The 24,671-nt window shown below is 41.5% G+C and overlaps 1 protein-coding gene across 5 annotated transcripts in view; it reads left to right on the top strand.

The window, feature by feature from the left end:
* WWP2 (WW domain containing E3 ubiquitin protein ligase 2) overlaps positions 1-24,671 on the top strand; it is a 168,838-nt gene that overhangs the window by 116,719 nt on the left and 27,448 nt on the right. For all 5 annotated transcript variants that reach the window (XM_045818627.1, XM_045818623.1, XM_045818624.1 and 2 more), the window contains exons 8-9: positions 9,514-9,724; positions 22,492-22,581. In XM_045818627.1, the coding sequence (XP_045674583.1) occupies positions 9,514-9,724; positions 22,492-22,581 (301 nt within the window). The remainder of the gene's footprint in view (positions 1-9,513; positions 9,725-22,491; positions 22,582-24,671) is intronic.

Here is a 24,671-nt window from a genome sequence, read left to right as displayed (position 1 = left end):
TGGTTCTTCCAGGCACACTGGTTTCTCTCAGCCACCTCTGCTTTTCTTACGAAAACTATCAGTAAATTGACTATACATGGTGGTGGTCTTTGAGTCACTCTTGACGCTTCAACAGATGTGTATTTCCCTGACCTTTATTTTTAGGTACCTTTGCATATTGTCTTTATCTCCAGGAACATTATGTTTCAGCAGACAAGGCAAGGGCCAGTCATGTCTTCAGAAAGCCAGATATCTGTAACCCCAAAACACCTAGGAAATGTTTTCTGGTGGTGTGTCTGAATGCCCAAACTATTCCCCAAACCCATCTGTGAAGGACAGTCACTGCATTGAAGGGATTTCTGCCTGTTAAAATACTAAGCTCTTGGCTGCTCTCCTCTCTCTCCTCTCTCCCTTCTGCTGTGATGACAGCTCACCTTTGCCTCCCAGCCAGCCTGGACTTTGTAGGCTCTTTAATGTCTATCCAAGGGGTACAGAAGGACCTTCCCTTTCCTTTGGGGAGCAGGCAGGAGCCCCCGCTGTGGCAGTGCAAGAGCAGAAGGGTTTTTGAGGAGATGAACGTTCCATCCTTTGCCACGGCGCCCTTGGAGCTGCGAGGACCGGTTCCAAAGTGGTGGTGGTGGTGAGCCGCGCCTCCAGGAAGTGTTTCCACAGACATCCGAGGTTTACTGAGCAGGCCCTTTTGGCTGTGCTCTGCAGTTATGCATGAAAAAGATATTCGGGGCAAAAATGGAGCTGAGTTCCAGGTGGTTTTTTTGTGTTGTCACAACTGTAAGGTAACCATTTTTTATAAAACGAAAGTGAATGGCAGCCCGTCTATATAAATACAATGTTTCTAAGTTTTAGAAGTGGTGGAATCGAGAAAGAGAGTAATGGTATAGCACTTCATTGAGACTTGTGTGAAATGATTTATTTTTTTATTTTTTATCTAAAACTTTATCCGAAAAAATTACATCTCTCCTTGACTCCCTTAAACGTGATTTCCATGCACACAGGTCGGGAGCCACGCTGGCTGTGGTCAGATTCCGATTGCTCGTGTGCATGCAGTATGTGCACACGGCCCAGGGCCGTCCTGGGCCTTAGTTCTCTCGTTAATAAAATTGGGACAAGATGTAGATGTATCTCATAGGTTTTTACTGGAATAAATTATATAAAACATGAAGAGTGCCTCCCATGGTGCCTGGGATAAGTAGCTCTCAATCAATACTAGTTTTTATTTTTACAAATAATTTCATATGGGTATAATTATGCATCATGGATAGATTTTCTTTTATTTGCTGTTATTTTTTATACATGCTTCCATGTATCTGGGGTCTTTTTGTTTACCCCCTTTTAGTGGCCTCATACTTCCTTTAACCATTCCTCAGTCCTAGAGTTATTTCCCTATTGTAAAACAAAATCCTGATGTAGACACCTTTGCACATAGCTTTTGTTTCTTCTTGAATGAAGTTCTTGAATCAAAGGATATGAATTTTTAAATGGGATTGATGTATATTATCAGGTGGTTTTCCAAAATGTTTGAAACAGTCCTGTCACAAGGCCGTGTAAAATTTTCCTCAGGGGGTAGAGAGGTTTATTTTTTTCTGCGACTATGTAAATACTGGTTTGTCTGTTTGCGAACAGGCTCTAAGAGCCACCTTGTTGTTTAACCTCCTTGCATTTCTTCAATTTTTAGTTGCTTGACTGTTTCTTTTCTCTTGTGTGACTTTTTTCATAGTGTTTCATTATCCTTTGGAGATTTGGAAGTTTATTTATTTATCCTAGGTTCAAGGTGTTTTTTTTGTTTGTTTCTTTGTTCACTTGTTTTTTTACAAATTGTGATAAAATATCTGTAACACAAAATTTACCATTTAAACCATTTTTGAGTGTACAATTCAGTGGCATTAAGTACACTCACAATGTTGTGCAACTTTTCATCACTATCCATTTCCAGAACTTTTTTCATCATCCCAAACTGAAACTCTGTACCCTTTACACAACAACATTCTCCTTTCCTCCTAAGCCCCAGCCCCAGCTCCTGGTAGCCTCTATTCTACTTTATGTGTCTGAATTTGCTTATTCTATGTGCCTCATACTGTAAGTGGAATGACTTGTCCTTTTGTCTCTGGCTTATTTCACTTAACATATTGTTTTCAAGCTTGATCCATGTTGCAGCATGTACCAGAATCTTGTTTCTTTTCAAGACTGAATAATATTCCATGTGTGTACATACTATGTTTTATTTAGTCATTCACCTGTTGATGGACATTTGGATTGTGCCCACCTCTTGGCTGCCGCGACAGCCTGTACACCCTTACAGGTATGTGTCTGTGTCTGAGTCCAGGCTTTAATTCCTGTGGCTCGGCACCCAGGAGTCAAGTTGATAGGTTGTATGGTCATTCTGTGTTTAACTTTTTGAGAAGCTCTGAAACGTTTTCCAGAGCAGCTGCACTTATATTCCCCACAGCAGTGAATGAGGGTTCCAGTTTTCCACCTTGCCAGTTCTTGTTTTTGATAATAGCCATCCTAATGGGTACCAAGTATCTAGGTACATGCTTTATCTGTTATATTTATGGTGGTAAGTTTTCCCCTATATCATTGTTTTACCTTTTATCTCATTTTTATGGCTCTCATAGAAAGTTAAAAATTTTAAAAATCATTGTATGTGAGCATTTTTAATGTTTTTAATTTTACCTTTTGCTTCAGTAGTGAAAAGAGCCTCTCTTGTCTATAAATAGAATAAATACTTTATTCTGTTTTACTTTTTTTCATGATGTTAAAAAATAACTGTCCCACTGGAATTTATAGTGGTATTTCTATATCTATACATATAGAAATATAATGAGGGCTGGGTTAAATTAATTTTTCTCTATATCAGGGTCCTATTTTCCTATAAACATTAATTAAATAGCTTTCTTTTCTCACTGTGGTTTTACTTAGTGTTTATCACTTTACCACATCCTTATATGCAGTGAAAATTCATTTCTGGATTCTTTACACATTCCGTTTATTTTATTTCCAGTTTGGAGCCAGTGTCATGTGATTTTGATTATTGATATGTTATAGCATGTTTTTCTAATGTCTGGAAGGGCTAGTTTTGCCTTATTAAATTTTCTCCATGATTTTCTTGATAGTTACACATTTTCAAAGCAAATTTCAGACTTTGAATTCTTCGAAGCGTGGTAGAATACAAATGGAGATCTGTATATTGACCAGGGAAGGATTGAACTTTCCCATCAGTTAACATGAAATGGCACTGTCCATCCTTAAGTTTTTTTGTTTTCCATCTAATTGTTTTAGTTTATTCCACTATTGGTTGCTCTTGTAAAGAGCTGAGTGATTAGTTGCACTGGAGGTGCCTTCCTTGTGATGAGAGATACTGACTGCTTTACTGTGGAGCGTATGTTAAGAGCTGATCTTCAGTTTAAAAAGCTTTCATCATTGGCTGCCACCTTCTCCTTGCCTAAGTGGGGGTGCTGAAAAGACAGCCCTCCATCAAATGGACCTAAAGATCTTGGAACACACAGAGAGTTGGCAGCATGTCTAGGATTAAGAAAAAGAATTTCCAATTCCTGATCTCTTTTTGGCTAACTGTGAGTAGCATATTAGAGTCTTAGTCTGAATGAATATCTGATTCATGAAGTTAGAATGTTGAACCAACACCACAGAGGGAACCTTGTGAAATACTCCTCGTTGCAGAAACCAGAGGCCATTCAGCTGCCATTTTACCTGCTTACCCCATTTCCTCTCTCATCTTGGTAGCCAGCTTTTCTTCCCGTACAGGACAATTATCTAAGTCATTTTCATTTCTTTCCTCCCCCACCCCTTCCATTGTTTTCACTTCACGGTGTTCTGGATTTGAGCACTGGTTATGCTGCTTGCTGACTGCATGGCACCTTTCTGAATGGTACCTCTGTGAGCCTCAGTTTTGTCTTCCATAAAGCCGGAATAATATCTTCTTCACGGGGCTATTGGGAAAATAACTGAACTCATGAAAATGAACTTGCTAAAAGCAACACAGGATCCTGGACTGGATCTTGGTATAGTAAAAGGACATTAGTGGGAAAGCTGGTGAAATCCAAATAAAGCCTGGAGTTTAGTTAATAGTAATGTACTGATGTTAATTTTTTTAGCTTTGACAAATGTGCTGTGTCAAGTAAGGTAGTACTATTGGGGGAAACTGGGTGAAGGGCATGCTATCTTTGTAACTTTTCTGTAAATCTAAAATCATTCCAAAATTAAAATTTTAAAAACCAAACTGGTTTATAAATGGTAGTGTTACCCAAATGTGAGGTGGTTTATTTCAAATATCTTTTGCTAGGCTATTAGGATTATTGAATGAGTATTTATTGAACAAATATTTATTGAATGCCATTTTGCTAAGCACTATGGACCATAGAAAAAAGTACAAAAGTAGGCATCTGCCCTATAATCTGTTTCAGGGGGGAAAAAAGCTGAAACGACACTATCAGCCAGGTACCAACCAACACAGCAGATGTCACAGGGGCTGTGTGTCTTAGCTGAGCCCACAGGTGCTGTGGGCTCTGCAGAGGGGATCTGTGGGGGCTGCAGTGGGGGGAGGGCCTTCAGGGAGAAGGACTGAGCTGAGCAAAGATGTGGAGGTAAGAACAAGGAGGTACAGAGTGGAAATAATGCAAAACAAAGGAAATGAATTTGCCCCATTCTCAAGAAGGGTACTGCCTTTTGAAGAACATAAGTTGCATACATCAAATCATTAGGATTAGTAAGGGAATATTAGCTATATTGTATAAAGCTAAAATGTAAAATACAACGATTCTCTAAGGCTTGATGAAATTGAAAGTTCTTGTCTTGACAATCCAGTTTTTCCTCTCTACTTGAGGTCACATCATGGCTCGAGTGTGGTGCTCTGTCACTGGTTTACCAGGTGACTGTGGGCCAGTGACTTAATTGTCTGAACTTTAGTTTCTTCTGACTATAAGCTGTGATGTAGTAGATTTTACCTTTGACGTTCTTTCAAGGCCCCATTTTCTAAGAATGTGTGTGTCAACATAGACACACTCTTTTAGAGCAGAATAGTATAAACATGGACACAGAAAGTTTGTTGACTCTAGAATACCCAGCTTTTATATTCTGTTTCCAAACCTGAACTTGAGGTGCAGCACAAAACTCTTAAGCAGATGAGCTACTCCAGCGAGGGAAAGGCTTTCGGAGAGGTGGGTAGACAGGCACAGTGTTGGTGGGAGTCCTTCTAACTACATCTGCAGCTTCATGAGCAGCAGGGTCTAGATAGTGGCAATTGTGTTGTCATGCTGTACACTCTGCTTCTGTTCTTTTTCTGGTCAATAATTTCATAATAATTATTTTTAATAGGCAGTACTAATAGGCTATCAACACTTCAGAAGTATAAAAGCTTAAACCATATAAAGAAAGTCTCCTTCCTGGTCTAGTCCTCCAGCCTCTAGTTTCCTCCCCAGAGGAAGTAACCATTATGTTTCTTTTATGATTCTTTCCAAGGTATTTTTTGAATGTACAAGTATATGCATATTTATTCTTTAAACACACATGTAATATATATGCTGTCTGCACTTTCTTACTTAATAATTATCTGAGAAGTTTTTGCATAGAACTCGAAGCCAACTTAAATAGCTTTACTCCTTTCCTCTTCTGCTAACTGCAGCCCATGATGGGGGCAATTTTAAAGTCAATAAGAACAGTAATCACAACAGATTGAAATATTTTAAATATGTTTAAATCTAAGAACTCATAGGGCTTTTTAAACAAAATTTCTTTTTATTTTTTAAATTTTATTTTTCAATTGTGTTTTACATTCAATATTATTTTGTATTAGCCTCAGGTGTGCAGCATACTGGTTAAACAATCATAGACTTCACAGAGTGTTCCCTTCATATTTCTAGTCAAAATTTCTTTGTTCATTTTTGGAGGATCGAAGAAACCAACTCATTATTCTGAAAACTGGTAAAAAAAGAAGAGACTCAAGTATTTTCCCTGCCTTTTCTTTACAAACTGAACCTCAAAGATAGCCAAATAGTTGATAAGGCAAAGTTTCTTTTATAGGCATGATAGAATTAGAGTATTACCGTTTTGCATCTAACCAATTAATGGATTTAGGCAATAACCATCAATGGCTGCTCCCATTGCAAAAGAGAGGCAACCAGACATCATGTGCTTCCTGTACCCAGACACTGAACATATAAGAAGTGAAGAGTATTAGAGTAAAGTCATCATCTCCCTCCCCTACCCATCTGCATCACACCCTCCCTCACTTCCCCCCACCTTTTAACTATTGCATTTAAATTTTGGATATTGCCCAACTGTGTTCCACAGAGGTTCTAGCAATTTCTACTCCTACCAGCAGTATGTGAAAATGCATTTTTCTTATACTCTTATCAGTATGTGATTAAATATTTTTACTCTTGTCAATCTGAGGTTAAAAATGGTATTTTGTTATAGTCTTGTGTACCCCCCACTTTTTAAAAAAAGATTTTATTTATTTTTAGAGAGAGGGGAAGGGAGGGAGAGAAGGAGAGAAACATCAATGTGCGGTTGCCTCTCAAGCACCCCCACCGGGGACCTGACCCACAACCCAGGCATGTGCCCTGTCTGGGAATTGAACCAGCAACCCTTTGGTTTGCAGGCTGGCACTCAATCCACCGAAGCACAGCAGGGTAGTATTTCACTGTAGTCTTAAATTGTATTCTGTGTCTTGTATTGATATCTAGCATCTTTTCAGATTTTTAAGGGTAATCATCTTATCTGTAAAGTGTCTTTGCATATTTTTGGTCTTTCCTATTGATTGATTTGTGGAGGTTCTTTTCATATCAGAGAAATTAGCCATTCATCTGTAATATAAGTTAATAATAATTTATCCCACTTGGTTTTCTTTTGATTTTAATTTTGCTCATAGTGGGGTTGGTTTTTTCCATTTAGATTTTAAAAACATTTTAATGTAGTTGAATTATCAGCCTTTTATGACTTCTAGATTTTGTGCTATCAAAAGCTAGATTTCAAAAGTCCTTTCCACTTTGAGATTGTAAAAATACTGTTTTTTTTTATTTCCCCTGTAGTTTTATTATTTTTTATGTCAAAATCTCTGATTCGTCTGGAATGTGTTTTGATGTAAGGAGAGAGATAGGGCTATAACTCAGTTTTTGCTCAGTACATACCGAGTTGTCACAGAACTGTTTATTGAATAACCTATCTTTTCTACAGTAATTTAAAATGTCACCTTGTCATATACTAAATTCTAATATTTATTTCTGTTTCTGAACTTTCTTGTTTATTTAATTGACATCTGCCTATTCACATATCAGAGACACATAGTTTTAAGTTTTGAAACTTTATGTATTAATACTTTAGAGAACTAATACCACTCCCGCTTACACATACACACACACTGCCTTTAGAATTTTCATGGCTATTCTTCTATATTTAGTTGTCCTTATAATATTTATAATGAATTTAATTAGTTCTCAAAAACATCATGATTTTTTATTGGAATTGAGTAAAATTTACAGATTTTCATAAAGAGACTTGCCATCTGTTGTGCTTTACTAAATGAACTGAAATAGAATAGAAATATAAATTACTGCATTTTTGTTGGGGAAACATCAGTTGCATAAGATGTAGTCATTTTTTAAACAACTAATTCAGCCTGTGTTGCAGACCATTTATCATTTCCTGGGGAGAAAGCAAATAAGTTCATTGTAGGTAGTCCCCTAGGCTCTTATCCATTTGTTAAGGTCAAGGTTCACCTCATGTGAAGAAATTTTAGTTTCAGCTGACCTCCAGTGTCGTGTTAGCCAACAGAGTCATGTGGTTGCTTCAGTGTCATTACAATCTTGAGTGGCATTAGAGGACGTATAGAAAGGGGGAAGTGGATTGTAATGAGTGAGTGGTTCTGGCTCTGGAATCAGACAGCAGTGGTACCCTGTGACCTCGGCAGGTTATTTAATCTCTTCTTTTCCTCAGCTGCAAAGTGAGGGGATGTTAGTTGTACCTAACTCCTGGGATTGTGTATGAGGCTTAAATGAAAGAATTCAGAATGCTTTTGCACTTTGCCTGGTACACACTGGTGTCCTGTAAATGTTAACTAATAGCATTTATGTTGGAAATCTGACTCCACTGCTCTGATGGTATCTGATTTACTATGTTCAGTTCCTGATGTCATTACTTAGGAGAGGCAGTAGGAAAAGATCTCTACAAGAGGGCAGCCAGGTGATAAGAAGAGGGTGGCCTAGAAACATGAAAGGTATGGTGGGCCTTTTTACTGGAAAAGAGAAGGTGAGTGAGAAACAGGGAGTCCAGATGCTTATTTCGTATTAGTTCGGGAGCAGGGACTAAGACCAGCTAGTGAAATTCAGCTTAACAATGAGAAAAAACTTATGGCAGCTGCATCTGTTCAGCAACGGAAAGACTGCAGTGAGCTGCCTGTCAGAAGAAATGTTCAGGAGGAATCTGGGTAGCCATTTGCTAAAGGAACTGCAAAAAGAATTTCTGAATTAGGAAATTGAGGCTAAATGACAATCACCTACAGCATTTTCCTACAAAATTCTAGTATAAATAAATGTATGTAGATGCAATCTCATATGTAGAAAATTCTCTGTGTATGGCTCATTCAAACCTTTTTGATCCTTTTTTTAAAGATTTTGTTTATTTATTTTTAGAGAGAGGGGAAGGGAGGGAGAAAGAGAGGAAGAGAAACATCAGTGTGCGAGAGAAACATCATTGATCAGCTGCCTCTTGCACACCCCCAGCTGGGGACTTGGCCTGAAACCCAGGCATGTGCCCTGATGAGGAATTGAACCATTGACCTTCCTGTTCGTAGGCTGATGCTCCATCCATTGAGCCCAGCCAGGGCTCAATCCTTTTTTGAGTAAGACTGTTTTGGGGTGAGCAGGGGTGACCATCAAAGAAATGAAGATATGGAGAAATAAGGAGACTCAATGAGCTTGTTTCACTTCTGTCTCTTTGTCTGTTGTTACCTTGGAGACAAGTCCTGTATCTTCTGAGTCCCCTTCTCTTCATATTAATCCTTGAGCATGAGTCTTTAAAAGAACAAGCACATTATTAGAAGTTTTCTGCCTCTTAGTGTGTGTGGGGCTTTTTGAATAAAGGTGCTATTTGCACTTAGCAGACAAATGACAAGTTTAAACAAAAGAATATGATCCCATAAACTTGACTTTGCTCCGTTTATCGTTTATCACCAATGCACTTCCCTGTTATCCTTAAGTTTCCTGCTACTCTTTTATTTCAGTAAATGTAACCATAGTATGTTAGAAAAATTTAATAAGTTTATAAATAGAGGTAATATTTAATAGCCTGCTTTTTTTCAGATTCATCTCCTGATTTCTTTCTGGCAGGCCATTATTGGTGACTTGCCCTAATTTCCAAAGTTAGGTTCTGTGAAACCTTTCTGCTGTCAGTGGATATACGTGCCTGTCGCATTGGGGGCACTGTGTTATCACATTAAGTAAAAAACCTAGTAGAGGAGAATATAAATCTTAGTTGATCTCTAAAATATTTCTGTATTTCTAGTGACTGATGAATCTGCTGGAGCCACGGATCCTGAAGAACCTTCTGTTGTTGGTGTGACATCCCCACCTGCTGCAGCCTCGAGTGTTACCCCAAACCCTACCGCAGAGTCTCTCCCTGCTCCGGCCACGCCAGCTGAAGGAGAGGAGCCCAGCACCTCGGGCACACAGCAGCTCCCGGCGGCTGCCCAGGCCCCAGATGCTCTGCCTGCTGGGTGAGTAGCCTTCTGTCCCACAACAGTGCTTCCCACCCCTCCAAAGACTGAGGCTCCTTCAGCGAGGCAGAAACAACGTGGTTATTTATTACCTAGTGGCTAGGAGTCTCTGGGGAGGCTGCTATGCTTAGGACCGAGGGAGGTGTGGAAGAACTGCTTGTTCTACAGAAATCTTAAAGAGAATCTAAATCATCGGGGGCAGAATCAATGCTACCTTATACTGTGACGAGAAATGAACAGCTTGACTCAAAGCATGTGGCTTTTATAGAACAAGAAACTTATTTTGCCTTCTGAAATCATTGAAGAGTGTTTGCCTAGATCCTGCTTAGAAAACTGCTTTTCTCTCTTGAATTCTATCTTAACAGCCTGTGGAGGACTTTAGGCTCTGAATATTACTGTATATTATTCCCACAGCTGGTGCTGGTACTAGCATGGACTACTAGTTTCCTTGCCATACTTTAGTTCAGTATTAAATCTGATGGTATAGCCCTTGGATGCTAAGAAGATGGCTCTGGTAAGCCAAAAGGAAATTCAGTTTGGCTATATAGTGAGTGCAGATTAAAAACGTGGACCCAGGAATCAAATGGAACTAGGTTTGAATCCCCACTTGACTCTGTTTGACCTTGCCTCAGGGGCTTACCGTCCCGGGAAGGTGGAGATAACAATGGTGCACACCTCCCAGAAAGTTAAGGGACTAGATAAGGTGGTGTATGTGAAGCTGTCACCCCATGGTGGGCATTGCACCTGGTGAGTGATGTTTTCGAAGTGGTTGTGAAAGAATCATGATGGAAGGGAATGGTTCTAAACTGGAAATGAAGCCTACTCTTAGGTCTACGAGTCAGAGCGAGACTGGTCCCTCTGTGGACCTGCTGTGCGTCCTGGTTATCAGCGTGGTCCCGAGGAAACCAGTGTCTGTCGCCACAGTCTCCACAATCTGACTGGGGGGGGGAGGGCGGTGCGGGGGGGTCCTCCGAGCCCTGTAACTCATAAGGGAAGAGGTGGATGGTCCCTTCTTTGGTGTGTAATCTGCTGTATTGTCTTTAAGCTACTTTACAAAACCCAATTATTAAAACAAAAATCCAGAATCTGAAGGCACATGTGGCTTTTTACTACATATATATTCCATCTCCTTACCATTTGGCACACTACTTGACTCATATTTCTTAATAACGTGTGATGAACAAATGAAAAGTATTGCAAATAGTTCCTAATCCCTCAGACCTGGAGTGAATTGAGGGTATTGAGAGGTGGCTCAGAAAAGTTTTTTATGATGGTTTTGATTTTGTGGAAAGATTAATAACCAATTGCTGTGTCCAACTCCTCCCTACTGAGATTTCTGTTCTCTTTTGTGTGGTGAGGACTACTCAAAAGACCTTCGTTTGGTTAATAATCTCAAATCTGTATATAATTTGGGGGGAACAGAGCAAAATCGTTTTGGCAGAAAGAAGAGAAAATGGCCGCCCGGGTCCCCTGTGAGCTGTTTGTTTTCTTCCCGCCGAGCGAATGCCTGGAAGGCCGGCTTCACTCCTGTGTCAGTCACAGGCAATTAGGGCTAATGGCTCAACGTGTCTTTATGTAGGGCGTGTGTGAGGCTTACTGTTCTCTGGGATTGGGCTCTTCCTGTTTCCAGGCAGCTGGAAAACTCCAGGCTCTGAAAACACTCTTTATTCTAAGTTTGGCGGATGGAGTGGCCCAGGGAAGCGATTCTCCTCCCTCGCCCTGCCAGAGGCTGCAGCACTTTCTGGAGGGAGAGTTTGGTCAGCATCTTTTCCTCAGAGTGCTTAGAACATGACAAGGCCTGTGTGTGGGTCTGGGGAGGCTGCTGCCTACTTTAACATGTGTGCCGGTCCAGAGAAGGGTGCTGGGGCCCTTCCCGGGGTGCCCATCCATCCCTGAGACGCCAGGAGGCCAGAGATCCTGAGCTGCTGGTCCGGGCGTTGCCACCAGCTGTGCGGAGTGCGCGGCGTGAGCCGGGCAGGCCTTCAGCCCTCTGCTCTGTGAAGGCAAAGGGTGCATGTTCTGCAGTGACCCTGGCAATTTCTGACCATTGTCCCCACCCCAGCTTATTTACAAGTTAGGAGATCCAGACGGGATAGGTTATTCCTTTACTCCTGGTATCGTGGCTTCTGGAGTCAGGACCAATTTTAACCTGTTTATTTGTTTGTTTTTTTAATCCTCAGCTGAGGACATGTCCATTGATTCCGGAGAGAGAGGGGTGGGGAGAGAGAGAGGGAGGGAGGGAGAGAGAGAGAGAAACAAACATTTATGGGTTGCCTCCCAAACATGCCTGGACAGGGACCAACCCGCAACTTTTAGGTGTACAGGACAGTGCTCCACCCAACTGAGCCACGCCAGACAGGGCGATTTTAACCTTGTCAAATAAACCTCTGAGCCTGACATTTCACCACTTAGAATGCCTCGTTGGCTTCATTGTCTTAAGGCAGCGATGTTCAACAGTTTGTGCTGAAAGAATTTTTAAAACACCTAATGCCCGACTATTTAGTTAGGGACACTGACCTCTTTTCCCTTAGAGTGTCAAATAAATGACAACACAACAGTAGCTGTCCAGAGTGAATGGATCAAAATTACACCAATTTTTAGGTCAGATCAGCAAAAACAGATTTTTTGGTGTGCTACAAAATTTTAATAATTAGTTCATGTGTGCCACGAGATGAAAAAGGCTGAAAATTGCTCTCTTCAGGGATAAATTCGCCCTTGGTGAGAAGCCCTGGGAAGCCCTGCACGATAGACCGCATCCGCCCCTCAGGCCCAGCGCTGCTCTGCTCCCCGTGCTCTGGCCACAGTAACTGGTCTCAGTTCGAGGACTGCACCGCCCCTTCTCTGTCCGCGGGGCCTTCTGCCATGCTAGTTGCTGTTTTTGTAAACTTCCTCACTACTTTGTCCGTTAATTCCTGTCCATCTTCGGGTCTCATCACCATTTTAAAAACCAGAACTTCTGTGGGAATTCTTCCTTGATTCCTGGGGGACAAGGTCAAACACGCCGAGTACGGTACCTCTGCTCACTTGTGTAATTGCTTGTTTCACGCCTCTCTGCCCTGCTGGGCTGTAAACACCAAGATGGCAGGGAGCCTGGCACGAAGTAGGCCCCAGTCATATTTGTAATGAATAAATTTAAATGCCACCTTTTCTTTTCTCCAACTGGATGAATGTTTTCTGCTTCTTCAACACCTCAAAGAAAGAACTGTGACAGGAGTATTGCATTTCTTCCCTAGAGCAAGAGCTTAAGGATCGTTCACTGGGTGGACTGGCTTTGTGTTGAAATACGTGTCTGGCACAGGGTCAGGAAGCCCTTCCCTGCTCACTGGGGGTCCTCATGCACTGGGAGATACCTTGGAGCTCGGCTCCTCTTTCCTGAGGCATTCCTGAGTCCCAGTAGAGGGCTCTTTCAAGGCATCCAGCTGACTTTGTCTCTTTCCAACTTTATCTTCTCAATTCTTTCAGTCTCCTTCACTGAGCAATCAAGCAAGGTTCACTTGGGGATCCCAAGGGCTTATTTTTCCAGTTGCTGAGTTGCCTTTCTGAAGCTTGCAGCAGAGGAAACTAGCCATAAAGAGGCCACACATGCGTGTATGTTTTAAGAACTAAAGGCTACCGAAGGCCGGCTGCTTAAGTCCAAATAGAACTCCCCTGATCCCCTTTCTCCTCGTCTCTAAACCCTCCTGCTTTCTGTGCTTTTAAATTTATTTAGCATGAAAGGAGCCAACTGTAAGGGTGTCTTCGTTTGCAGCTTGCAAATGTCTGTTAATGGCAGGGATGCCAGGAAGGCTCAGGAGACATGGTGAGATAGTGTGGTCCAGGCAGTGGCCGTGGGGAGTGAGGCCACTTTGATCAGTTGGCCCTGCATCTGGTTTTTATCAGCACTGAGCCCACTTTGGGGACTGAAGGCTCATTAACAGACCCTGTGTACAAGGCTTAGATAAACTCCAAGCACGTCCCAGGCTTTGCAGCTTACTCAGTGCCTCACACACAGAGGCACATTATTTCACCCTGGCAGACCGCGCTCCGCTGTGGTTTCTTATATAAGGGAGGCCGTTGTGCTTGGACTGCCGGCTTACCTCAGCACTGCCATTTCACACCATCCCTTCTCCCACAGTCATTGGCCGCCCTGTCCCTTCCTGCCTCAGGGAAGAATTAACTGAGGAGGGGTGCTTTCTGGGTCTTTTTGATGTGCCATCTCCCCTACTGCCAAGCCCAGTTATGGAGACCCAGAGGCCCTTTCTCCAGGTGGTCTCTGAGACACTGTCGAGGATGACAGCCTTGTGAGAGGTCTTCGGTGTTTTATTTGTAGACATGCTTTAAGAGATGTTGGAATTTGGAGCTTCTCTGCTGAGCTATAAACCAGCCGCCACCATCGATTTTCATTCCAAACAGTTTTGGCACTAGCCAAAGGTCCTTACCCAAGGAGTTTAAAACAGTGCTTCTCAAACCATCTGTGAAGAACCAACCCTTTTCCCTGTTTTCTTTGTTTTACTTTTTTTTTTTCAGTCTGTTACAGGTCTTTGCTTTTGTTCTCTATTCGGTGAGACAAATCTATTGATTACACATTTCAGTGTGGCAATGTCAAATTGATATGAAAGTTTCTCAATGCTCAGAAACTTCTGAACTTTTCTGGTGGCTGAACAGTGACAGTTTGGGCCATGGACCATACTTTGAATAGCGCCATTTAAAAGGATTATACTGGCAGAATCTGTGCCTTTTTGTTGAATAGGGTTTAGTTTTTGATGTACATGCTTAAGTAATACCAAGTAGTAGATGTTTCTGACTTCCTCATCATCATCTCAAAGCAAAAGCTTTTTTTCCAAAGGTTCTGCTATTGCTAGGGCTGGTCCATGAGATGTTCTCAACCTATTATATGTATGTATTCCTATGTAATAGTGAATTTTCTTTTTTATTAAACTTTCGTGAGAGCTGCTCAAGAGCTGGGATTGTTATGTCCACCTTTGTAACCCTAGCACCCAGCATAGTGCTTGGCTTCTAGGGTGATGGAATGGGAAATGTTTGTTGAATGACATGATTTCATTCTCAGTAGCCCTTAAAGTTTCGGGGGCGGGGGAGTGGCTAATAGAAGAAAGAATAAGGAGAACAACAACAAACAGCCAGATTTAACCATTGGTGCTTGTTATGCACCTTAAATTTTATTTGTTTGTTGTGCAATATTTTAACCACGCAGGTAAGAATGGATGACACTTTAGATTTAATGAAAAACAATATGTTTATATAATTTTAAAATAATTTTGATTACCTTATGTGTTATTTTTTATTTGCTTTTTCTATCTGATATACTGTAAATATCTGAACAAGTCAATATAATCTACAATGTTACTTTAAATGACTGAATACCCATTATAGAAATAACATCATTTATTTTATTAACCCTCCACTTTGGGACATTTAGGTTGTTTCCAATTTTCTGTAACATTCTGCAACATAGTGTGACAGATAACTAAATCTTTGACACACTTACAGCTAAATCTTTGACACATAATTGTTTCCTTAGGGTGAGTCCTAGAAGCAGGGTTGCTGAGTTACAGGGTATTCACATAGGAAAAGGTTTTTGACCACGGTGTCAAATTGTCCTTTGGAAAGAGTATACCATTTTTGCTCTCACTAACGTTTTTTTAGAGAGCGACTATTTATCTGGAAAATCTTGCATGTGCAAAATGTTTAAATTTTTTTTTACTTTTTATTGATTTTATTGGGGTGACATTGGTTAATAAAATTATATAGGTTCCAGGTGTGTACACATCATCTGTATAGTGTATTGTGTGTTCACCACCCCAAGTCAAGTCTCCTTCCATCACCATTTATCCCCTGTTGTACTTTCCCCTACCACTCCCCACTCCTCTTTCCCTCTGGTAGTCACTGTGCTGTTGTCTAGATCTATGAGATGTTTTGTTTCACCTTTTCAGCGAGTTCCTCAAGTCCCCTCCCCTCTGACAACTGTCAGTCTGTTCTCTATCAATGAATCTATTTGTTTTCTTTGTTAGTTTATTTTGTTCATTAGATTCCATGTATGAGTGAAATCATATGGTACTTGTCTTTCTCTGACTGGCACTTTGCATAATGCTCTCCAGGTCCATCCTTGCTGTCACAAAGGGCAAGATTTCCTTCCTTTTTTTTTTTTATAGCCAAGTAGTATTCTATCATGTAAATGTACCACAACATTTTTATCTACTCCTCTACTGAAGGGCATTTCAGCTGCTTCCAAATCGTGGCTATTGTAAATAATGCTGCAGTGAACAAAGGGGTACATATATTCTTTTGAATTAGTCTCTCAAGTTTCTTCACATATATTCCCAGAAGTGGAATCACTGGGTCATAAAAACACATTTTTTTATAGATACTATCTCCAGGAATTGTCTTGCCTCTCTGTGAAAGCATATCTTTTAATGTTGCCAACTTCCATCGAAGAACTTTAGAGATATTTCCAAGGTACAGAAAATGGGATTATTGAGGAAGGAGAAGAAAAACAGATTTAATTCAGATGCCTCAGTAGCTCCTGCTATGCTACCCTGTGCTTAAAGGGCATAAAGTGCTGGTTGTTAAGAGTTTTAAAAATGGAGTTAGTGTGCTAAGATTTAAAGGGAAACTCAACATTTCAAGAAAGGTTCTTGGAGGAAGGACCACATTTCCTACCCAGTTTGCAAAGGACCTACTGAAGCAATGAAACAGTGAGCCAAAGATATGTTCCACTGCATGCAGATTTCTGACTCATAAAACCGTCTGCAAATGTCCTTGCAGAGGATGTAAATCTTATGGTTCACCCGGGACATGGCCAGAGCTTGGGGAATAGGATTTGGTTCAGTCATTTATTATAGGGGCATAGAGTAAGAAAATATGAGTCCCATTTAGTTTTATGTGGGAAATTGCACTTCTACTCAGGCAGCTTTCAGAATACTTGAACACTTTCAGTGTGTTTTTCTGAAGTTTAGATTTTGTCTCAGTAACCAGCAAGGCATCTTTTTGGTGGGGCAGAGGTGTGTAGGGGTGTTGGCCTGACTTTGTTTTCTAAGTAGAGAATATTTTTTGAATGAGGACTGGGTTTACTAATGACCAGTGCCTGTGCTAATGTAAGTGAGCAAATTAATAAATAATGCAAGTTAATAATGCTCTCACGAAGATGGAATTTTTGATGTGTAAATTTGTAAGGGCCATGTGAAGAGACTATCTGTGCTACTAACCTGCACCCCTCGCCCAGCTGTAAGCCTTTCCCAACTTAATCCTACACTTGGTGAAACTGATTCTGTTCAAACATCAGGGACCGAGGGGTGTGTCGATCAGGATCGTCGAATACAAACTGTAATGGCAGGTCATTGAGAATTAATTTCTTGAAGACCTTTTAGGGAACCTTCCCCAACAAAATGTGGTTCAGGTGACCAGAGAGTGTCCTTTCAGGATAACACAGGAGAGAAATGGTTGCATGTCATCCCAATAATGTAATTGAGATTTTTAGCCTTCACCCTTTTAAAGATGATGATGGTGAAGGATTAGGGCGTGCACCTGGAAGATGCACAATTGAATAAAGGACAGTTACAATCCTGAGGAGCAAAGGTAATTTAGGTTTCAAAAAGTATCTGGGATTAATTGAATTTGGAGACTACTTTTAAGTGCTTTCAGATACAAAGACCCTGTGTAGTCTGTGGTCAAACTGAATGTTACTCATTGAAGGCCAAGGAGCAATGTGTTGGGAAGGGACCTGAATCAAGCTTGATGCTTTGAACACTGTTTCTGAGAGCATATCAAAGACAGCTATTCAGTGGGAGAGGATGTGACCCACGTGACCAGAATGTAGTATTGAGGCCCATGGGTAGTTTGATTGAAAAGCCTTTTAATCTCAGTGGGAAGAAGATGCATATAAGGGACAGAAACCTAACCCCTGACAGAGATGTGCTGATGAAAGGTTGCTGCTAGTATCACTTTCTTGGCACCAGGAGACAAAACCAAGACAGTTGGAAGGCTTAATCTATGTGGGTCAGCAGGTAGTGAGGAGAAATGAGAATCAGAAGGCTCGTTTGATTGACAATAGAATTGACCGACTGTGCTGCATGAATGAAGGGAAGAGATTTGTATGAATTCTGAGGAGTCGTGCAGGTAAGGGAGGAGTTGAGAGTTCGCTAAGAAAAGCAGCTAGGCCAGGTCATGGATGAGGGAGGACCCACATTGACATTTAATCTGAGCAGGAGTCCAATTTTTAAAGGAAAAAATGTAGGTATCAAAAAGGTAATGGAAGAAAGGTCTTATTTCTCTGGTAACTATTTTTCTAGCTAAGCCAATTGAGAGAGAGTGTTCATAGAAGGACACTGAGATTTTCTGGACAATGACAGTCCCTGAAAGAGAGACTTTCATTTCTAGGATCAACTGGGATCAAAGATGGGATGGACAGATCTCATCTAGGCTTGGAAAGAGCTGCTGTAACTCTTGAATATTAGCAAAGAGGACTTCACACCGATTTCTTGTCTAGCAGTGTATGTGGGAACACTGCTGTGTCAATTAAAGGCATTTACTTCATGGGATTCCAAGTATTACACCATCTTCAGATGAAAATATTAACCACAGTGTAGCCACTTTTCAAAGCCAAAGTTTTCTCCTTGCCTCAAATGAACTATAAAAGAAGTCAAAAGTAGAATCTACTTATCAAATGAAAGTTGTAACGAAAGAATTGTTAGAATAAAGAAAAAGTTCCTTAAGTGTCTTTTATCTCCAGTTGTTACAATAAATACTTTGTCTTCACAAAGGGGGTAGACCCACCCGCATATTATGGACAGTTTTCCAAATAGTGACCTCAAAATGAGCAAACTAATTTTGTTGGTGCTTTGTGCCACCAAATTGCCAAGGAAAGGAATTCTGAGGCATTCTTAGCTAAGTAAGTTTATTGGAAGCAAACATGACTGTTTCCTGCCATTGCCTCAAGGAGCTTCCATATTTTAGTATTTACCCTAAGCCAAGTGTCTTTCTCAAGACTTTCCTCATTTCCAAATTCAGAGGCATAAAGAGGGTTTCAGATTTGCTTCTCAATTCCTGAGCAGGCAGGAGGAGTTTGGAGAGCTGGTGTGAAGTACAGCATATTATTGGCCTGCCTTTCCTGCCCAAAGGTCACTTCCACATCTCCATAGATGGGACATTAGCCTCTTCAGCTGGTAAGATCTGTTACTCTTTTGTCTTTAGAGGGACATCCATGAGGAGAAGATCTTTAACTTTACCCATTATGCATTTTCATCTGGTCACTTCCACCAGAAGAGTCTGTCTTTTTAATGAAATACTGGATGAATCGTGAGGCTCTTCCTTTCCCAGTGGCAGGAACCTAGGCACCTGGGTCAAGTCATCAGTATCCACTTTGACCAGAACCTTGAGCAAGAGTACACAGTAGAGCCCTGACTGGTGTGGCTCAGTGGGCTGGTCATGGTCCTGCAAACCAAAAGGTCACGATTCAATTCCTGGTCAGAGCACTTGCGTGGGTTGTGGGCCAGGTCCCTGGTTGGAGGCATGTGGGAGGCAATGTTTCTCTCCCTCTGTCCCTCCCTTCCCCTCTCTCTAAAAGTAAATAAGTTAAAATCTTTGAAGATTTTAACCAGGATAACTGCACTGATCAGCCCCTCTGAGACTAGTTCAGTTTACTAGTTTACTGAGACTAGTAAAAATATTTGAAGATTTTTACTTATTTACTTTTAGAGAGAGGGGAAGGGAGGGAGAAAGAGAGGGAGAGAAATATCAAGGTGTGGTTGTCTCAACTGTGCCCCGTAATGGGGACCTGGCCTGCAACCCAGGCATGTGCCCTGACTGGGAATTGAACTGGCAACCCTTTGGTTTGCAGGCCGGCACTCAATCCACTGAGCCATACAAATCAGGGCTAAAATCTTATTAAAAATACTGTAAAAAGAATACCCAGGAGAGAAAATGCTCTCAAGTGTAATTCTTGGTCTTCTCAACCCAGTAGTTGATTGTGTGTGAGGGGTGGGAGTGCGGAACCCCTGGCCTTCACTGCTGCCAGTGGTGCAAAACGTGCCACCCCTTCCAGTAGATCATATCTGAGCAGAGGGCTGTAATCAAAACAGAGCCTGGAAATGCACACAGTGGACTCATTATAATTCCTCCCCAGTCATCCTGATTCTGCAGGGTTCCCCATCTGGAGTCTGGTGCTAGGGAAAGCTGTTCACTTGGAGGTGGGATTGGGAAAGCACCTGGCACCTGTCTGCTGGGTAGTAAGTTCCTATAAATTCCACTTGACCTTCCTTTTCCTCCTGTCTTTCTTCCTCTCAGCGTGACGTGGTGGTAAAACTCATGGATTAGAGAGTCAGAACAGAGTTTGAAAGCCACATGAGAGTTAGCTTTTCTGAGCCTCAGTTTCCTCAGTGGTGATGGCATTTTCCACCTTAAAGGGTGGAGGCAAGGGCTGCATGAGGTTAAACATGAGCCGTGGCTCATTGTAGATGCTCAGTGGGTGTGTGATGGTGCCCCTCTTCCCTTCCCTGTCTTAAAAACCTCATGCCTCTATCTGAACTAGTCTCAGAGGGGCTGATCAGTGCAGGCATCCTGGTTTAAATGAAAAAAAAATGGTATTGAACAAAGCTAATGTTTACCCCAGAGTAGACACACTAGGCTTCGTAAGAGAAGTTAGGACACTTACTTCATTGTATAGTCAGCTCCGCCATAACGTGTGTTCCTGAAAATCACCAGGCTATGCACAATCACACAAAAACCGCAGGGCTTATGGGAAAAAATGGGTTATGGGCATACACTTGAAAATTTGGCAGTGACACATACAAAAACCAGAAACTAATAGTGATGGTAGTACAGCTTTACATGTTAAATTGTTGAGAGACATAACATTACATTAAACATGGAACGTTTCCTTAAGAAGACCTGAAATTTGCTTGTGGAAGCAGATGTCGGAAGGGTTGGAGTTTGTTGGTGTTGCCCTGAAGTTGTGTAAGGAGTGTTATTGGAAATCAGATGGGAATTGTACTGCCAGATGGGTGTGGTGTATAACCTGGTAAACTGAGGTAACTGGTAGATGTGTGAGTTTTGTATTCCTATGCAACTGGGTTCAGTTGGGGGGAAGACTTCTGTGTTCATCTAGTGTTTCTCAAAGGCAAAATCATGTGTAAGCAAACACAAAGTTTGCATTATGCTCAGATTGTTCCTTCATGTATCAGTCACATTGGAATAGATACGCATTTTCAAAACATCTGTTTCAGCAGAACCAACTGTACCAGCTACCTGGAAAAGGTCACCTTCCCCTAGGCAGTACCCTAAAGACAAGTAAATAAAATCAGTGTAGCTCTGCTGGTGTAGCTCAGTGGATTGAACACAGGCCTGCGAACCAACGGATTGCCAGTTGGATTCCCAGTCAGGGCGCATGCCTGAGTTGTGGGCCAGGTCCCCAGGAGGGGGCGAGTGAGAGGGAACCACACATTGATGTTTCTCTCTTTCTCCTTCCTTTCCCTTCTTTCTAAAAATAAATAAGTCTTTAAAAAATCAGTTGTAAAACATAAAAACTAATGGGACCATTAACATATTTTATAAAGTGGTAATTATTTTGTAAATATTATTTTTTTGCCCTGGCCAGGAGGCTCACTTTGTTACAGCATCATCCCATGCACCTAAAGGTTGTGGGTTTGATCCCTGGTCAGAGCACATACCTGGGTTACAGGCTTAATTCTTGGTCGGGGTGCATAGGGGAAGCAACCAATCAATATTTCTCTCTCTCCCTCTACCTCCCTCTTTCTCCCTCTCTCTTTCCCCCTCTTCTTCTCTCTCTAAAATCAATGAAAATATCCTTGGGTAAGGATATAAATAAATAAATAAATAAATAAATAAATAAATAAATAAATAAATAAATAAAATGTTTGCGTTCTTTATATATCGGTTGTTGTATTCTGGGTAAGTGGAGTAATTATCAGATTGTTGACTTTGAGAATAATTGGGAGTGTGGGGATGGGTATCCTTGGCTGTATTTTGTAGTGATTTTGCTTGTAGGTTACCTCTTTGGATCATCAGCTACCTTCCCATTCTTGGTTAGCACAGATGAGCCACCCTCGGTGCCCTGATCTCATGTGAACTGACACACAGACTTACAGGGAAGGCAGTCAATAAACAACATGGGTACAGTGCAGTTGGTGAATGATGTGTTGTGCTTCTTTGAGTCATCCTGATCTCTTTTTAAAGGTCCTTTGTAAATGAATCCTGTATTTTAAAAAGAAATGTACTTGTGACTATATATGGTGCTAGGAGAACAGTGGTAATCATATAAATTGTGATGTTAACAGGCAGTGTAGGCTAAAAAGGCTATGGAGTTATCTATAGATCAATTTTAGGAGAGGTGTGTGAACCTCAGAAATCCTATACAAATTTTTGTTGGTGAGTGCATTTTGGAAGGAAAGAGACCTCAGCTTTTATCACATTCCTAGGTGGATCTTTGATCTTGAAATGGGCAAGAAACATTGATTTAGAAAAATCCATGGAATTTTCATATGGGTCATTTAGGGGAACTTAGAACAATTGATGGCATATACTAGTACTGTGAGTCCATAAAGGGGAGCTGTTACAGTTTTCTCAGGAAGCACTCCGGGGAGGGGTCGGCTGTCTGTGACAGCATGGAGCTGGTTTGACCAGTGGGTTGACCTTGCATGTCATGTTTGATGTTTCCTCTCAAATTAGCCACCTTAGTGGTGAAGGAATCAGTTGCAAACAAGGGCTTATTGCTTTTCAACTGTGTATTTCATGATTCCCTTGACTTTATTTTTCAGATGGGAACAACGAGAGTTGCCCAATGGCCGTGTCTATTATGTTGATCACAATACCAAGACCACCACCTGGGAACGGCCTCTTCCTCCAGGGTAAGGCATGGACTGACAAGCCTTGAGACTCTAGAACTGGCACCAAGATCACCCAGTGGTTCCCTGACCAGAGTGGTTCTGGTGGTTGGGTGTTGTCCTGCAAACTGAAAGGTCACTGGTTTGATTCCCAGTCAGGGCAGATGCCTGGGATGTGAGTTCAGTCCCTGGTTGGGGCACATATGAGAGGCAGCCAATCAATGTTTCTCTTTCACATTGATGTTTCTTTCCCTTTCTCTCTCCTTTCCCCTCTCTCTAAAAATTAAAAAAAAAGAGAGAGAGAGAGAGAGACTCACCCAGTGGCTTCTCTACCACTAACTGCTATGACCTCGTCTTTATTTGTCCGTACTTTTTCCCCTCCTCCCTTGGTCTTCCCCTTCTAAATTCCTTCCCCTCTGTTCCTGTTTTCTCTTCTCCTCTCATGCATTGCACTGGCCGTGACGGATGGCCATGGGCTTTATTAAGTGGTATACAGAGCTGCTATTGGCTGTTGGATCCTGGAGGAAGAAGGGCGTGGGGAGTGGCAGCCATAGCTGTCTCAGTGCCCTCAGTCATTTCACCTGCAGAGATATCCTATTAGGGCCAGGTTTTCAGTCTCTTTCTACAGAGATAGCAAAGCACAGGGACAATTTATCCCTGGTCCATTGATTGCTTTTCCTATTCATTTGCCTTAGTTTTGCTCTTATTTCTTAAGACATACTAGGATTTTCAGAGCATCTCTGTGAGAAAACTGGGCATGGGGAGGCCAAGATAGTAAGAGTGGTGGTGAATCACACAGCACCCTGTGCCCAACCAGACCATGAAGGCAGTGTGCTTCTTGTTAAGCTGGGCTTTGAGAGAATGCAGCTTATGTTCTTCAAAACCAAAGGGTGAGTGAGGCTTCCAAGTGAGAGAGACTATCCAGGTTCAGGGAGAAGAAGTTTGGTTCCCTCTCTGCTAGGGATAATCTTTCCGCATGTGTCTGCCTGTCCTTAGAACTTTCAAAAGGAAGTCAAGCAACCACAAAGGGCTGCTGCGTAAAATATGAACAGTTGTCCCCCCCTCCGCTGGTGGAGGGACAGGATGTCAGAGGTGGGGGAGCCCCTGTGCTTCGTTTGGCTCAGCGGGCAGGCGTGTGCCAGGTAAATACCACCTTGCCTCCTGTCCTGCAAGTTTCCGTGGATGGGCTGCTCTTACTATTTTCCAGTAGAATGCTTGTGTTTTCTTTTTTTTACCTTATCCTTCTGGAAATGAAATTCATATGTCATCTTTAGTCTTCACTTTGTTTCTACTTTGGCTTTAAGTCCAGTGAAGTTACTGAAGTTAAGCATAGACTTCTAAGGGAAAAAAACTAAACATTTTATTATGGAAATTATCTCATTATTATGGAAACTTTCACATATGCACAAAGCAGAGAAAAGCCCCATTTATTCAACACTTCGCTTCAGTAATTATCAGCTCATAGCCAGTCTTGTTTCATCTGTACAAGGGCTTGGAAACCTATGGGCCTGTGGACAAAATCCAGCCCTCTGTCTATTTTTGCAAATAAAATTTTATTGAGATATGCCACACCCTTTGTTTACCTATTGCCTATGGCTGCGTTTGTGCTTAGTAGCAGAGCCGAGTAATTGTGACAGAGACTTTATAGCTTGCAAAGCCTAAAGAACAGGAGTGTGCAAAAGTAGGTTTATAGTTGTATGTGAAACAGAGTTTATTTTTGAATTATTATTTATTAATAATTATTTATTTGTATTACAACTGTAAACCTATTTTTGCATGTCCCTGTATTTACTTTGTGGCCCTTTATGGAAAATAGTTGCCACCTCCTGATCTGTAATCCTCACTCACTCTTCCCCCACCACCATCTGAGATTATTTTGAAGCAAATCAGACATCCTATCATTTTATCCATATTTTGTATATATTTCTTTTAAAAGTTATTTTATTAAAAATAAAACCACTATAGCCATGGCTGGGTGGCACAGTCAGTCAGAGCATCATCCTGATATGCCAAGGTTGCAGGTTCGAGCCTCAGTGAGGGCACATATGAGAGTCAACCAATGAGTGCATGAATAAGTGGAACAACCAATTGATGTCTGTCTGTCTGTCTCCCCA

This window comes from Phyllostomus hastatus, unplaced genomic scaffold, assembly GCF_019186645.2.
Source record: "Phyllostomus hastatus isolate PE091 unplaced genomic scaffold, TTU_PhHast_1.1 phas_scaffold_345, whole genome shotgun sequence".
Taxonomy (NCBI): Eukaryota; Metazoa; Chordata; class Mammalia; order Chiroptera; family Phyllostomidae; genus Phyllostomus; species Phyllostomus hastatus.
The sequence above is the reverse complement of the archived record's forward strand: the minus strand, read 5'-3'. Positions and strand labels throughout refer to the sequence as shown.